The sequence below is a fragment of the Anopheles darlingi genome, chromosome 2 (genome assembly GCF_943734745.1).
Source record: "Anopheles darlingi chromosome 2, idAnoDarlMG_H_01, whole genome shotgun sequence".
NCBI classification, from domain to species: domain Eukaryota; kingdom Metazoa; phylum Arthropoda; class Insecta; order Diptera; family Culicidae; genus Anopheles; species Anopheles darlingi.
In genome coordinates, this window is record NC_064874.1 from 75,977,052 (window position 1) to 75,991,056 (window position 14,005).

The 14,005-nt window shown below is 47.6% G+C and overlaps 2 protein-coding genes across 2 annotated transcripts; one reads left to right on the forward strand and one right to left on the reverse strand.

Moving 5' to 3' along the window:
* The first annotated feature begins 931 nt into the window (after window positions 1-931).
* On the forward strand, window positions 932-10,091 carry LOC125949629 (pH-sensitive chloride channel 2). The gene is made up of 7 exons (XM_049676863.1): window positions 932-1,999; window positions 7,851-7,960; window positions 8,056-8,141; window positions 8,258-8,573; window positions 8,638-8,796; window positions 8,879-9,375; window positions 9,462-10,091. The coding sequence occupies exons 1-7, from the start codon at window positions 1,452-1,454 to the stop codon at window positions 9,732-9,734; spliced, it is 1,989 nt and encodes a 662-aa protein (XP_049532820.1). The 5' UTR covers window positions 932-1,451; the 3' UTR covers window positions 9,735-10,091.
* A 226-nt stretch (window positions 10,092-10,317) lies between these two features.
* On the reverse strand, window positions 10,318-11,402 carry LOC125949659 (angiopoietin-1-like). Its single transcript, XM_049676919.1, has one exon. The coding sequence runs from the start codon at window positions 11,358-11,360 to the stop codon at window positions 10,332-10,334; it is 1,029 nt and encodes a 342-aa protein (XP_049532876.1). The 5' UTR covers window positions 11,361-11,402; the 3' UTR covers window positions 10,318-10,331.
* Window positions 11,403-14,005: the final 2,603 nt, after the last annotated feature.

The following is a 14,005-nucleotide window of genomic DNA, read 5'->3' on the forward strand; positions in this document are numbered from 1 at the left end:
GTTTTCGGCAATCCGTGTTGATTGAACCTCGCGACAGTCGTTAAACCCAAATGCTACGCGCGGAATATTTGATAGCCCATTATCGAAGGGGCCAGGTCAATGCAGCATAAACCAAAGAGGTGACCATGGAATTTGACAAAACCTTTTCGAAACAGAGGCTATAAGACCCGGAAGATGCTACCAACCGACGCCATCTTTCGAAGGCGTTTCCGCTTGTGTCCAAAAAACCGAAAATAAGGTTATCTCGTCCTGGATGCGACGTATTTTGCGACAGTTTCTGGCGGAAGGAAGAGTATCTCACTCCGGTTTGCTGGAGGGCGAACATGTTCCATCAATTAGGCAATGAGTATGATGATAGACAGTACAGTCAAGGCAGTCGAAGAAGACAAACACAAGGCAACGCTATGGACACACGATATGGACGATTGTCGTTTGGTTTCGTTGGCTGTGAGGAAGAAGAAGAAGAAGGATCATGATGATGTTTTCGATTGCAACGTAAAGATCGAAAGATCTGCTTGGTCATTTTGTTTTTCCCAATCATTCGGCCTATATCTCAAATTGGTTTTTAAGCAAGCCTTGTGATTGTGTCAAAAGCTTATAACTTATTTCCTGTTACAATTTTGCAGACTTAGAATAAGTTTCTCAGGATATCAAAATATTCTATTTAAATTGCTATCTAGTGCAGGTAGTCCACTAGTGCAGGTGCTCCATTTCCGAACGCCGAAAGGTGCGAGGTAGTAGCCACGTACCCTTGCGCGCATGGCGTCATCAACACGAGCTCACGATCGTGTGGTCCCTCTCGGTTTCAGCAACAACCGAAGGCGCGAGAGCCGATCTGGAGGAGTAAATCGACGCGAGATGCTCAGATGAAGTTGATGATGGTGGTGGCGACACGAACTAGTCGGATATAATCGGTTGGCCGCGGTGTTCGCGGCGTTCATTCAGGAATCGACATCCATCCGAGTACCTGCGGATCACGTGCGAATCGCGTCGCGTTGTGTTTATGCTGCGGCTGCAGTAAGTGCAGTTTCCTGATCCGGAAGGAAGTGTCTTCTTAGTGTGCTGTAACGTGTCCTAAGTGTTGTGGCAGGTGTAGGTGTTTTCCGGCTAGCTGGTAGTACTACTACTTTGGGATTGTTTGGGTCAAATCAGTGACAAAACCATTAAACAGGTGACTGGTGATCTGAAAGTGTGTTTAGTGTGTGGCGATTGCTTAGGGTATTGTGGCCTTACAGGCAACTTGAAAACATTATGTGATTGCGTTATCCCCCGTGAGACCCTCTGCGCTAGTATAGTGCAATAGTTGATAGAGTGTTCGGTAAGGGTGGTTCTGCTTTCGTTGTAGTCAGCAATCCCCCGGATCTGTGTTGCCCGGCCCGTAGAGAATTGTCCGGAGGTTGATCGTAGAATAAAGGAGTGCTAAATTGCAAGCAACAATCGCGGACCGCAAAATGAAGTCGTACGTGCTTCTGATATGCCTGCATGCTTTCGCAACGGTCGTGATAGCACAACAGGCCAACGATGTCTCAGCAGCAGCACCTGCAGCACTTCCACCTACAGCACCGACAGTACCGCTCACAACGGGAACAACCGCGAATAACACGTTACCACTGGCCTCTACGCCAGCCTCTTCTGCCGTGAACGAATTGACTGTGCCCGATGACGACGCTGACGACGTTGTAGCCGCCACGGCCGCAACAGTGTCCAGCTTAACGAACGAAACGGAAATAATCGACCTCAACCAGGTGGCGGTAGACAACGGATCGACCCACGGACCATCGACGGTACCGGTGAACCCGAGCGCGAATACTACCACCAGTACTAGTAGCACGACCACGGTAGCCAGTACGAGCACCAGTACCGAGGGTGGTCCGATCGACAACAAAACCATGACACCGGAAGAGATCCAGAAGCTGCTGCTACCGCCGGCCACGGTAGAGGCGGACATTCTGCACGTCAATGTGACGGACAACAAGAATCCACACGCAAAGTCTGGCAAGTAAGTAAAACAGCACGGCAAAGGATAGATCTGGCCGTCTAGAGCTGGATGCCAAATCTGAAGCGATCGTTGCGTAATCTCCTTCCGAGGTTACTCACCTGTTTGTTTGAGATCTCCTTAGAATTAGAAGACTCCCGAACAGGGTGGAGAGCAGAATCTTGGGATAAAAACGTTAGTCACTGGACCGGAACCGACTCGATGCGAAAGAGAAGAGAGGCCTTTATCTTGCCCATGCCACTGCCAGATGCAGTGAGCAAATAGCGCCAATGTACGCGTAGTATTCTGATAAGAACTGGCGTGGCGAGCGTGGCGTTGTCACGTTTTTGGATCCGTTCCCTTTCTAGCGTTAGAATAATGGTTAATTGTTTCACGTTTGTTGACGGAACGGAGGCCGCGTCTACAATCTTGACGCACGCGTCCATGGTGTGGTGCAGTGCAGCAGGTTAACGCCATTTGATAGGCCGTTCTACGATGATATTTTTTAATTTGACGGAGAGTAGAAACTGGTGGCGCTAAACAGCCCAGTTGATCATGATCTCCATGAGCATATCTCGGTTTTGGTACTTTCGTGCCCCGTTTCCCACAGTTTATCACATACTTGGCCAAGACCGTCTACCGTATATCCCAAGTGTGTGCTTTGTACTAGCCAAAGCAATGCAGGAAGCGCGTGTCATTGGAACCACTCAAGAGCGAGCTACTGGCGGCGGATAAGGTAGCTCGTTAGAGAGTTCTACCATGCGCGCGTTGTAGATGTATACACCGAGCGAGTATCTACTATGCTCTGGAAGGTTCCTCGTTTGCCGCAGGACGTTGTACAGGAGAAGCCCCCCTGTGAGTTGGATGTGGCAGGTTGTTTTGCTGGTAGCTGGCAAGGTCACCTTCTCGGAAGAAGATTTTCTGGATATCTGGTGCCTGGTTTTGAAACAAAGGCCACCATCAGTTCACCAGGAGCAGCCAGTTTTCGGTGCAGCGCAGTACGGGCACCGTGGTGATCAAGATACCGCACCATCGTTACATTGCCACCGTCACCACCGATCGACACCGTTAGCCAATTCATAATGGAGTGTTTGTGTAGCGTGTGTCGCGGACGCGAGCTACCGATAAAAATCGGAACCACAATAATGCACAATCGTTCAATAACGCACCGGCACACCACGGCGACGGCCGCGCCTGAGGCGCTGAAACGGAGCCGAGGGAGTGAGGGAGGGAAGGCAACAACCCCCATCGAGCAGTGTGAACGGCTCTGGCTCTAATGAACTCTGGCAGAGAGGGCACGAAGCGAAGATACGCGCTGGCGCTGACGCTGGCGTGCAAAACACCGTCACCATCGAAACCGGAGCCCGGACCCCGGAGCCTTGTCTGGTCCGTTGGTCGTTAGGGTGCGTAGGTTGGTGATATGGAGGGGGCTGACGGTGACGGGGCTGAGCTGGGCTGACACAAATTGCGTTCGGATTGCGGGCCTCGGTGACATTGAACTTGTTGTACGAGGAATGAAACGACGGTAACATGCGGTGCGTAAGACGCGTGTATGTGGTACCCTGCACCTTGCACCCTGCACCACTGACACAACGACCACTGGTCAGCAGTAGTAACCTGCTGAACCTTACGACTTCAATCTTTCACAACCTAACGCAACATGGCGGAAATGGACTAGAGCGACAGGATCTGCTGCTATGATCGCTCTGGTATCATTTGTTGTGTAAATGAGAAGATGCTGTTGAGACGAGGGGATACGAGGGCATAACTTGAACATGTAGAGCCTGCCGATAACCGGTTTCACTTTTCTTGGATGCGATTCTGCTGGAGGAGAAAGGATCGTTTGTTCCTGGAGGCGGTCGTAGAGGTCAAAGAATGTTTTATTTTTGTGCAGCACTTGCTTTACATGCATCGAGGGGCGATTGTAGGTAACCAGTTCGCTTCAGTCTGATATGTTTATGCATTTTAGAGAACTGATAACGATATGCTTAGCTGTAATGCCCGGGAAATCAAATCTTAATCACCTTTATACCAAATTTCTGCTGCATTTGTATGATCTTTCTAGTTTTTTTTATTTGACAATTTTGTTCCCTTTTGATTTGTTTTGGTCCAAACACCAAATGATGATTCTCAAAATAAACTGGTGTCGATATGGTTACATATTTTCAGTAAGAGTTTTTTTTTAGAAAATGGTGTATTCCCGAGAAATCATTTACCTCCTGGTGGCTGTATTTCTACTTCTATTTTAAAGCGTCATGTCATCATAGAAAACAAACCTAGATCCTGGTATCCGATTGTGGCACTCGCCAGACGGCACGACCAAAACTTTTCTCCGAAGCAACGTGCCATCATGGGCCTCTGCCACACTAGTGTCACCCCGTGATCGGTACCACGGTAAATTACATGCACCAGCACGCCTTCTCCTACACCTTCCCCTTGGGTGGCACCAGGCGAAACCATGCGAGCGCAAATGATGATACGGAAAACCAATTGACAAATCGTGCTGACGGGTGGCTCCAAGAGTACGAAGCCGTTTTCCGTTGCGCCAGCGTCGACATGTGCGGCAGCTGTAAATGCGCTCCTCTACGCGAAGGCAGAAGCGTCCATTTGCGTGAATTGAAGTACGAACGTGATCGTACGTACGGCGTAATTTGTACGTCCGGCTGCGGTCCGGCGATGCTCCAGTTCCTGGACACTCATTAGCCTAGGAAGATGATGCTGCGACCGGCGCTGACCATGCTATCGACGTGGTTGACATGGCGACACGTGGTCCATTCCGCCAGCAAAATGACCTTCCGCGCGATAAAGACTGCGAACGTAAATTGCAATACTTTCAGTCGCTCGGTCGGCGATTCTTCAAAGCGAACGTGCAAGCTATTGCGCACAAGGAATTGGCATTGACGGGGGTTGCTTTAGTTCTTTTTCGCGAAAAGCATCCCTGATCATGCCAAACCTGTTTGACCGGAAACGGTTTCTCGCGATCAGCTCAATCGGTGGATTTTTGGGGCTCAATTGGATGGAGTTTCTCGACTACCTGGAGTATCTCAGCAACACACCCCTCGCAGTTGCACGAAGTAGCGGTCTGATTCGCAACAGTTTTGTCAGCAAAAAATGGCAAAACCAACAGTACCCGACAAAATATCCTGTCCTCCGGTCGTTTACTCCACTTTTTTAATTATCTTATCTCAAACATCCCGGAGTCAGGCCTTGATCATGAGGTGATTACGCTGCGCTGGGCTACCAGTGTTGTCGTCGTTGCTGCCCAAACACAGGGATACAGGCGAGTTTTCCGGTTTCCTGCGTGGTTTTGCGTCCGGTTTGGTCGCTAAACCACTTGGCCGATAAATCACGTGCGACGTAAGTACGCCATGTAACGCGAATAACCTCACCGTGTGTTCGCACGGGCTTAATTGGTTGAGCAGCGTTCTTGCGCGCTGGCCCCATTATGCTGGACACGGAGGCAAAGGCAGAAGGGTGGTGAAGCCTCCTTTTGCAGGCGAGTACCGCGCGTTGTAGAACAAGTGTAGGTTGCCGTTCTAGCCGCCACCGTAGACCATCAGGCGACCGAACGAAAATGAAACCATTGGTCGAGTCAGCAACCCTTGAAGGCGTAGCATTCGTCGGGTATTTCGGTTTAAATTGTGTTCCACTAGGATTTCCCAAAAATACCGCAAACCCTCAACTAGTGTGAAGTTAATCGTTAAGCCGAATTAAAATATCGAAATCGATCATCTCTCAGCGAACGAGCGATTAAAGGGTTAACACCTTTAACGTCACCCAATAATCCGTTAGCTTTGCATCCGATAGTCATTAGGCTAGCGGAACGCCTCGATGACTTTATTACGCTCGTGAACGCGCTCAACGCTCGTGGAGCGTGCTGGCATTGCACCAGGAACCGTACGATCCCAAGGCGACACGTCGATGATCACGCATCGCCACGGGCGGTGCCGGGAACCAGCCAACAGTTAGGTCCAAAAATTCATGACATGAGCCTTGTGCGTGTCTTGCAGTAACCTTGTGCGGGTGTCGATGATGGGACGCACCGTTGACGCCCAGCAGGGCGGTCCATATCCACGGATGCATACTAAGTGCATTCGCATCTTTTGACTTGACATTTGCGCGGCGCGTGCAACACACACAGACGCATGTGTGGCATTGTCTGCGCCGGCCAGCGAAGCTCGTTCGTTCGTTCGTCCGTGTCCTCGAAGCCGGTGGCCAATCTTGCCCACCTTGGTGTATGGTGGCGAATACCGGTGCCGGCACAGGAGTTGGGCGTTTTGATGGAGTTGGTTGTTGCTGGTTACTGGCTTCTGGTAGCCCCTCAAATGCCGCCTTATACGTTTGGTGCATTGGATAACCGATTAAATTTTATGTCATCATCTTTCGTTTCGCCTTTAAGCGTTATTCGCGCGAATGCGCGATCGAATGTGGGATCGTATGGGAGATATACATTTACACCCCACGCTGTTTGGATCAATTAAGACGATCGACCACGACGACGACTCGGCACTGGAAGTAGCCATTACGCATGGCCTTAAGAAAGGGAAGAAGAAATTCATTGCGGATTCTTTATGAATATTTTTCTTCGATCAATTTGTGATTCAAGCTCGTATGTTGGGAGTACAGATGGTCAGCTAGACTATGTGTTATGCTGCACAGCAAACGGCCGCGCTATTAAGCGCGGTGAAGGCCGAGGAACTAGCATCTCAGCTTTACTGCTGCTGCTGCAAAAAAAAAACAATCAAAAGACTTCAACCAAATCAATAAGCAACGAACCCGCCCCAGGCCTATCATTACATGCGGAGAAGACGTGGCACCCCTAACGAGGTTGATTCGTCAGATGAATCATGGGTTCCGCTACGCTGCCACTTCCTTATTGTGCCTCCATCGCTGCCGAAGCAGTTACGACGGCATCAAAGGCAGGTTTGAGAGTAGTTTTACTCAGTCTGTTTACCTTCCCTGTTGGCTGCGGAATAGCAATATATAGCCGGCTTCAATCTGGCTTTTCCCAACGAGATCATCGTCCCCAAAAAAAAAAAAACCGAATAAACATGATGTTGGCTTGCGGATGATAGCGATGACAACAGCTGTCAATTGTTGATCTTTGACCGATGAGCACCTGTACCGCTGGTGTGATTGAGACCGGGCTAAAGATTCCGGTGCTGCGTTGAGGCGGGCGCTGTGTCTCCTCCAAACCTGAAACATTCATCATCTTTCGCTTGCGCCGCACTCTGGCCCTGAGGAAGAAGCCTTCGGGGGGAGGTTAACCGTTTTCGCGATCTGATAGCACACCGAGCGGCCGCCACTGATGGAATCGGCAAGAAAAGGTTATGCTAAACCGGATGCAAGAGAATCGATCGAGAGGAGGAGTAGTACACTTTATTAACTCTATTAGCAGCAAAGTAAACAAGGCCACCAGATCGAGACCCGGTAACCGGTGGTGGTGCTGGCGGTCCTTCTCGCCGTCGATCGATGATGCCATCGGCATCCCCTTTGGGAGCGGGCACGATCAATGATTTCGATGATCGGTAGCCTCGGTGATTGGGCCGGCTCGGTTGTTGATAATGTTGTTATTGCAGCGCAACCACGCAACGCGCCCCCTCAACGGTCCATGTCCTGATAGTGGAGGACACAACGTGTACACGGCGCAGGGACGGCTACCTTTAATTGCATGTTCCACCTGTCGCAGCTGCAGCTTGTAACGATAAAATGAACGATCTTATGATTGCTTTTACTTACCACCGCACACCTCCAATGTGCTTACCACCGCGCAAGTTGAATCGTCAGAAGTCAGAATGGCGCGAAATATTGCGTAGCTGCAGCGGGATGTTGGTTTAATGAGTTTCTAGCTAATCCCTAATCTATTCGCTTCCAGGGACTCCGATTGCCCCACCTTGGAAGGTGCTGATCACCTCTCGCAGACACAGCTACTGACGAGACTTACACACGTCTGTCGCTACGATCGACTGGAACGACCGAAGAGAGGTACGTATAGATGGCAAGCGACTCCGCGGTGATGCCGCGCATAACAATAGCATTCGACTAATCGCACTCTCGTTCCCGCCCTCCCCTTCCCCCAGAGTCCCTCAACGGTACGAATCGGCCGGTCAAGGTGTACGCCCGAGCCTACATTTACTTTATGCAGAATTTGGAAGCTCACGATCTGGTAAGCTGCGACTTCCGGGCGAACTAGAGGAAGCCTTTAGTCCGACCTCAACTGGACCTTCCGGGCGAACCGCATTAATTCCCTAATCCTCACGCGTGCGTCTTGTCTTGTCGTAGCAATTCAAAATCCACGCACTGCTGCAGTTCCGCTACGTCGATCCGCGCTTGGTATTCAAGGAGGTGGCCCCGAACCGGACGAAACCGATCATGGGCGAACAGTCGCTGCGCGATCTGCTCTGGGTGCCGCACGTGTTTCTCGCGAACGAGCGCAGCTCGGACATCCTCGGTACGGCCGAGAAGGACATCCTTACCTCGATCTCGCCCGACGGTACGGTGATCGTGTCGACGCGCATCAGCGCCACGCTCTACTGCTGGATGAACCTGCAGAAGTTCCCGTTCGATGAACAGCACTGCTCGACCGTACTGGAAAGCTGTAAGTAGCCCACCTAGAGGCGGTTCTTTGGCTAGGAGTGTGACGATTTCGAGTGTATTGACAGGGATGTACAACGAGGACGATCTGGTGTTGCTGTGGGAGCACAAATCGCCCGTAACGCTCGCACCGGAGCTACACCTGACGGAGTATGTGCTGCTAGAGATGTTCACGAACGAAACGGTCATCAATGCGGACCTGAGCGATCTTCGCCATGGTGCTTTCGGTAAGTCAAAGGCTATGCTTTGCAAATCCTGTTACTGTATAGCAACAGATTCATCATTACCTAATCGTTCTTCTGACCGTAGCCGGTAACTACAGCTCGTTGAGCTTCACCGTACATTTGGCGCGCGAAATGGGCTTCTACATGATGGACTACTTCATACCGTCGATTATGTTGGTTTGCATTTCGTGGGTAACGTTCTGGCTGCAGGCGGATCAATCGGCACCGCGCATCACGCTCGGTACGAGCACCATGTTGACGTTCATTACGCTGGCATCGGCCCAGGGCAAGACGCTACCGAAAGTGAGCTACATTAAGGCATCGGAGATTTGGTTCCTCGGTTGCACCGGTTTCATCTTTGGCAGTCTGGTTGAGTTCGCCTTCGTCAACACGATCTGGCGCCGGAAGCGTAACGTCGAGGTCAAGAAGGTGAACACGAAGCACGTGTTGGTGGGTGCGATAACACCCCGGCCCGCCCGCAAGGACATGAGTGGACTGCACAAATCGCACTCCTGTACCAGTCTGGCCGATTCGACGACGAGCGCCTCGAACAACTCCTTTAACAACTATCTCACCGTACACGTAAGCATCAATGATGGGCGCCCCCGGCGGATGAAAACTAAAAGGATGTCAATTCTATTTAATTCGTTTTCCTCCTCTCCGAACAGGCCTTCCCGCAGAACAACAGCAGCAACACGTTGCCAGTGATTATGACGACCGATGCCGATAAGGCGACGGATGCGAAAACGAACGGCAACATCGCGATACAGGTCGACGATCAGTCGAACGGTGCTAACGGTGGAAATACTGAGAACAGCGGTTGGACTACCATGACACCGCAGGAAATCGCGATCTACATTGATAAGCGATCGCGGCTGGTCTTCCCGGTGGCATTCGCCGTCTTTAACGTATTCTACTGGACCTTTGTTTATTACGTCTAGAGCGGTACGCGTGTGTTCGTTATACGCCCCAAAACAACGACGCCTAGCCAACGGAATGTATGTAGTGGCTGTGGCCAGTCCGTTATCTAAAACCATACAGAAATCGCGGCGATCAATTCACGAATGCCGCTATTGCCGGATAGTTTTATTTCAATCCAGCGACAGCAGCGAGGAGGGTGCGCTCGATGCCATTTTTGAGGTGCGAGAGGCGCTCTGCCGCAAAACCCTACTTACCGAAGATTACACCTCCTAGTGAAGTATTAATTTATTGATCGATGTCTGTAAGATAAACTGTGCATATTACGTTAATCGAATAAATGCTAAAGATACCGATGACGTCATGTTGTGTGAATGTAATTTGTGGTTGTTGCGTTCCTACATTTCGGGAGACTGTCCTTTACCAGCGTGCGTCAGTGCTCCAAAATCATTGCTCCCATCATTTTACAATCTCGATAACTTGGTGTGTATTATCCGTTTAAAATTGCAAAATAATATTCTTTAACCTACGCCCGGTGAACCGTCATCATTTACCGACAAAAAGTTTATTCTTCATTGGTACATTGCTTTAAGAAAAATACACCCTGTTTGTCCCTAATTTTACACAAAATATTCTTCAGATTCACTGAATTCTGGTTGTTCGTTTGAATTGTTGACATTCGTTTCGGTCGGTTGTTCGTCCAATGGACGTATCAGCATTCGAGTATAACTTAATCCACGCCAATCGTTGTTGTAAGCCCCCCAAGAAATTTTGTTTACTCCCGTTTTCGTTTCGTTTCGATAGAGCCCATTCAAATACGTTTTACCGCAATCGTTGAACCACCAGCCGGCACGAGACTTTACTGCACATTCATAGTTAGATATATTATCGTTATCCCTATCTGGAGTTGAAAATTGCATTCCTTTGTTGGATATTAGTGAGTCTCCAGCTGTTCCGTAATGTTCTCCCAGAGTTTTCAATCTGTACTGTTCGGTTTCGCTCCCGATGCCAAACAAATCGTACCTCGCGTACTTATAGGTTCCGTCAAAGTCCTTCAATTCGACCAATAGCTCACAATCCTGCTCCTTCGTAAACTGGTAAACCTGCTGTAATCCAAGCCAGTGCTCGCCGTCGGCGTCACCGAACCCGTTTCGATAATCCTTCCAATTGCGATCAAAGTCCAGTACTCCGTCGAAACGATGCTGTATGACCATCCAGCCTCCGTTGAAGATCTCTTGTTCACAAAAGGCAGCGAATGAATAAGATTGATTTTCTCCCCGGATGCTATATAATCCAGACACATTCACGGCCTCCTCTTTGCAGGATCGATATGAACCGGGTTGAAGATTTAATTTTGCGCGCGTCTGCTTCAGATCGCCCATAAACTGCTCCATACGTTTTGCGTTTTCGTTTTGGTTTTTGTTGGCTTCCTCACGTTGCATAGACAAATCAGACCGCAAGTCGTACAGTCTATATGCCACTTTATACAATGACTGGATGGTCTGTTCCTGCTTGTCTCGAATGTCTGCAATCGCCTGTTCGAACTCGGTGTTCCATTTCGTTAATTCGAGCCGATCATTCGCCACGTCCTTCCGTTGCTGTTGCATTTCTCGCTGCATATCAGCGATCAGTTCACTGTTCACCCACATGACGAACACACTAACAGTCGCTGCGGTGATGAGAGTAATCAATATGCTCCACACTACACGTTCCATGTTTGATTAGCACTTTCTACAATTGTAATGTACCTTGTCTTGCTAGAATCAAAAACGTAAATGCTAAGGCAATCACTGCGAATAGCTTTTATAGGTGCTCTGTGTATTGATGATCGAACAGTTGTTGATGATGATAAGCTAACAAGAAAATCCCAATGTATAACCGATGAAAGCAATTTCTCGAAGCTCTCGGCTTTATGTTGTGATGATGTTTATGAGGCCGTTTTAACTTTTGAGTACTTAACCTGCTCTTCATTTACGAGCTACTCTAGAGTTTTTTTTTTTTCAATTAGTACGTTGTATTTTTATCTATGTAAATCATGTTTAAAAAATCGTAAAAAGCATCACTTTCAATTTCTATATGTTACTTCAATTTGAAAACTAATCGAAAACCATCCATCAAAAGAATTTGTATTTTTGAGATAATCGGTGAGACTTTTTGGTCCCAAATAAACTATAACTCCCTCAAAAACACAACACATTATTTTAGTATACCAGAACAGCATCTTATAATGCGATGGAGGCATCGGTAGTAAAGGCCACATCATTGGGAAATCTCCATCAAAACCAATGTCGTAATATATACCCAAGATTGTGCAGTTACGGATTTGTACTTCGTGTAACGTAAGTGTAAAAACCACAGTCTCAGACTCAGAAATCCAATGCTTCTATAAAAAATAAATAACCAATCTGGGCAGCTCCGTCCCGATCTTCTAGGAAATCCTAACGAGCATCAACGTTCGAGTTATCAAGTTCAACAACGGCAAAAGCAACGATTTGCAAAACAAACTTAAGTATACAGTCGCAAAAGAAACAAACCCTCTAGCATTATAAATTTGCAATCGTTCAAATGTGCTTATAGCTGTTATGAATTATAGAACTCTAGGCCAAAGTCAGTTTGTAAAGATTTTATTCTTGAAAGCAGCTAATTTTGATATTTTCGTTTGGGTAAATACATGGTTAAGAATCACTTTAGTAAACAATAATCCACTGTGTCGTTGAAAAGCGGTAATGGTACGTAAATCTTTGCGAATAGCTCCGCCATGTGCCTCGATCCTTGATAGCAGAATCGTTCTTGTTTCGATTATGAGAATAAGCCGACTACAAATCCGATACATAACCGGTGATAGTACAGCTAAACTATTCTTCATTGTCGTGGGGCATACTTCTTATCGCTCGGCTGTTCTTTAAACTTGTTGATTTATATTTAAACAAATATATGTGATTTATATTTAAATAATTATTTTTGATGAAAAAAGTAATATATAATCAATACTAATTCATTTCTGCACCTACTGATACACGCCCGTTAAGCGAGCAAAGATTAACATCCACTCCGGATCGTGATACACATTCTATCAAAATTTTCTCACAGTTTTCCCGACAGACTACCCAACGGTACATTTTAATCGGCGCGGTCTCTCGAGCGACCGTTTTGAGACCGGCGGAAACTAAATGGCCGCAATACATAGATATTTAGTTTCCATCGGTAACTATTCGGCCTTTGTGCCCAAATAGGTTCCGCCGGGCTCAACAAGTGCAGCTCGCAAAAAATATCATTTTGCGAGAACGAGAAGCTAGAGTAAGAAAGAGTGAGAGATTGAATGCCGCAGTTGTGATCGAAAGTGGACAAAATCACTTATTCATAGGTGAACACTTATTCGATGGCTGAACGACGCGTTTTGTTCAAGAAACACACGGGGACGTTTTATCGAAAATATAAAACTACTCTTGAGCGCATTCGAGATGGTAAGTATTTTTGTGTTGTGATAATTAAGTTTTTAATGCTGATTCATTCTTCATTAATCTCTAATAGATGCAAACAGGGTTGTTAATGTGCCCGTTTCCTGCTTGAATGAGTCTCGTAAGTACCACATTTTTACCATTTTTTTACATTATTTTAAAATAGTTAACGTTATACTCTCTTTTGAATCTTCTGTATACTGTTCAGGTGTTGCTTATTGTAATTCGGCTCATGGCTGTATGTGTTGTTCCTTTACGGGAGAATATTCCGAAGAAACCAGAACTGTGGTATTTCCCCCCTACATAGGAACATTACGCACGGACCAATGTTTTCGCTTGGGGACATATGGATTGCACCATCGAATCCTAACCCCACTGCAAAGAATTCCGTCGTTCGACATGGTAAAAGATGTAATAGGAAGTGATCGCCTTCATTTAATTGATTTGGGCATAAAGAGGCGTTTGATGCGTGGATGGAGAGAAGCATCATTAAACAATGTTGGAGAATAATAATATGAAAATTAATAAAAAAAAAAGTGTTCCAAAAGTAGTTCATAAAGTGTGGAAACGATCCAAGCAGTCTATAAAATCTAAAAATAGAATAAAAACGCTCCAAACCGGTTTTAAAACAGTGTCCAAATAGTGTCCGCCGGTCGCAATTTGTCCCACTACAGCGTCCAAATTGATGCCCATCGAGAGGGACAATCCGCGGATTGTGCTGCGGCCGAATTGGTGCTATGGACGCAAACATATATGGGACATTTGCTTGATTTTTTGGGATTGGGCATCTCTTTGGGCATCAGACAATCCGCGGATTGGGCATCAATACGGTCTCT